At 35.5% G+C, this 2,822-nt stretch overlaps 1 protein-coding gene across 1 annotated transcript in view; it reads left to right on the top strand.

Annotated features, from left to right (window-relative positions):
* Nucleotides 1-1,287: 1,287 nt before the first annotated feature.
* LOC104082563 (nebulette-like) overlaps nucleotides 1,288-2,822 on the top strand; it is a gene marked incomplete at its 3' end in the record, with an annotated part of 20,486 nt that continues 18,951 nt past the window's right edge. Inside the window, exons 1-3 of the mRNA XM_009585735.1 lie at nucleotides 1,288-1,422; nucleotides 2,100-2,210; nucleotides 2,447-2,557. Of these exons, the coding sequence (XP_009584030.1) occupies nucleotides 1,288-1,422; nucleotides 2,100-2,210; nucleotides 2,447-2,557 (357 nt within the window). The remainder of the gene's footprint in view (nucleotides 1,423-2,099; nucleotides 2,211-2,446; nucleotides 2,558-2,822) is intronic.

Genomic DNA, 2,822 nt, shown 5'->3' with positions numbered 1-2,822 from the left:
TATATATTTTATATTCATTTAATATGTATTTATATGTTTATTTGCACACATATACATACATAACCATAAGAACCAGAGGGAATGCCATGCATAGGGCCAACCTTACCACTGTAAACAAGTGCAGGAATATATAGCTGTAACTCCCAGGATTATCTTTTCCTTGGTGTTTTACATGGTAGGAAGCTAGGAGGAAAGAAACATCTGCCATTCCACCTTTAGCAGAGAGGAATAGAGAGATGATGTCTTCTCACAGATTAACTTACCCTTTTTGCAAAAAACCTGTGGTTTGGGAAGTAGAGAGTTGTTTTATCACATTTATTTCCACATCAGAGTGAGATAGAGATGGAAGACTGAAAGTCTTTTTGCTCTTGTTCTTGTAATTTTATGCTATAAGTGATCAGACCATTGCATTGAATAGGAGGATATTTTCCTTCTTCTTTCTGACTAATGTACAACCTAAAAAATAGTTAACAAACAGGAAAAGTAAGAAGAAAATATTTTCATTGTATGTATTTATTTTTAAAAAAAGATACTTATTTTTCACAGGCGGAGATAGACTATAATAGAAAAGAATGATTACTACTAGAAATAACACTGCCTGAGAATCTTTTAATTTTTTATTAAAAAAAAAAGTACAGCTATTGTATACAATATTTCAGTATTGCATTTTAATATCATTTGCTGATGAACAACAAATATATCCTTGCTTGGATAAGCTGAAGATGAAATATTCATTTTGTTTCCTAGTTGTTGGTCATTTATAATTTATGTTGTGGGGAAAAAGCAGCAATCATGGATGAGTACTGCCACTTGCCTAATGGCTGTGGTTCAGGAAAGACCTATTAAATGAATAAATTACAACTTCCTGCTCTGAAAGTTCACTGGAAACAATTCTATATGGTATTAAATTTCTAACATGTAGTCTTTTCATAAATAAAATATTTTCTTAAAAGTAAAACGTGTTTCAATTACGCTGGCACCAAGTACCAGCTTATTACACTATGTTCTGCAGAGCTAAACTTCCCCTTTACTTTAGAGGATAATTGTAACAAGCTGTATGGACTGATTTCCCCCACCCTCTGCCAAATTAAAACTCAGTGGTAGAGTTTTGTACATTCAGTGAATATCTCCTCAAGTTTTCCTCCTGTAGTTTGTTATGTGTTTTCCTGACATAAGCTTGCCAAGACTCTTGAGAGTTGTGACTCGAGATTTTTGATTGACTCTAAATCTTAAATTGGATCCCTTGTGCAAAAATCTACCTGTAACTCTCTGGCTATTGCGAATATAATGTATGAAGTTTTATCTTCACAGAAACAATACAAGAAAGACCTGGAAACTGAAATTAAAGGAAAGGGCATGCAAGTTGGTCCAGATACTCCTGAGATAAGACGAGCCAAGAAAGCTTCTGAAATTGCAAGCATGGTCAGTACTGTACCTGGTGCAAGCTTTCCATTTGACAGGATGCAACAAATTATTGTCATTGAGAATTCCATGTGGTGACCAATCTAGGCAGTAGCAATACCACAGATTTCACCAAATAGCTAATCTGTTGAGCTGCATAGAGTCTAAAAGTTGCATAAGCAGCGTATGGGGGAAAGTTAAGACTTCCCAGAACTTTGACCTTTTGGTCATCTTTTGCAGGTGGTGCTTGTTCCTCACAAGCCATGCTGGCCTGGGCTGTGTTCAGTAGCTGCCAGCCCTACTGCTTTTAGGTCTAAATAGCTCCTTGTTTATTTAGAGCCAAATGATAAACAGAGTTAGAGAGATGCTAAAGCCTTATGACCCCAGTCTTGCACAGCCGAGGGAGAAAGTCTCATCTACGTGTGTCTGTGATTGCGGCTGCCAAAGCTGCAAAGACAGGTAGATGTGAAAGGCTACATCAGATTTGAAGTAAGGAGTCTGTTAAAAGAAATTTTTAACTGGTCAGCAGCTACAGCGTAGGTGTCTCGTAGATAGATCCTATAAAGCGAAAGCTGTTGAATCAAAAGTTATTTGGTGTTTTAAGAATGCTGTTCAGTGGACTCTCACAGATTAAAGTGGGAAAAATTTAAGAATTTGGCTGTCAGACCTATGACTATTTCCAGTGCTATTCTTTTCAGAAGGAATACAAGAAAGACTTGGAGAATGAAATTAAAGGAAAGGGAATAGGAGTGGGCATGGATACCCCTGATATACAACGAGCCAAAAAAGCTTCTGAAATTGTAAGCCAGGTGAGTACAGAATGAATCTCTTAAGATTACTTTGAAAGTAAAACACAATGAGATATTACAAATATAAAATCTTCTCAAGCATACTTGGGCTAAAAGGAATCAGCAGTGCACAATAAAAAAAATAAATTAAAGAAGTTGAAGAATTTATTTTAAAGTCTGACCAGCGCTATCAGAATAGCTTTGGTACAAATAACTGTAGAGTTAGTTATGGTTTTTTTTCCTTCTTTTTTCTTCAGAAAGAATATAAAAAGGATCTGAAGACTGAAATTATAGGAAAAGGGATGCAAGTTGGCCTGTATACTCCTGAAATACAACGGGTCAAAAGGGCTTCAGAAATAGCAAGCCAGGTAGGCATAGTTCAAAAACTGAATGTTTTAATTCTGTGTAACAATGAGTGCTTCACATACATTGCTCAAAATACTTCTCTAGCTCTGTAGAGGCTTTCATACCCATATTAAATTAATTTACATGTAGTAAAAAAATCTTATTGCCTGATTCTTATTTGTATTTAGGCCTGTCATGCCATGTAAATTGACTTTAATCATTTATATCTACTTGCAGGTCTTTTTACATTACCTAATGAGAAGGATATATATATCCTGACAGTGAAGG

The sequence above is a fragment of the Fulmarus glacialis genome, unplaced genomic scaffold (assembly GCF_000690835.1).
Source record: "Fulmarus glacialis isolate BGI_N327 unplaced genomic scaffold, ASM69083v1 scaffold44959, whole genome shotgun sequence".
Classification (NCBI taxonomy): Eukaryota; Metazoa; Chordata; class Aves; order Procellariiformes; family Procellariidae; genus Fulmarus; species Fulmarus glacialis.
Note: the sequence above shows the minus strand (reverse complement) of the source record. Positions and strands in the feature narration are given on the sequence as shown.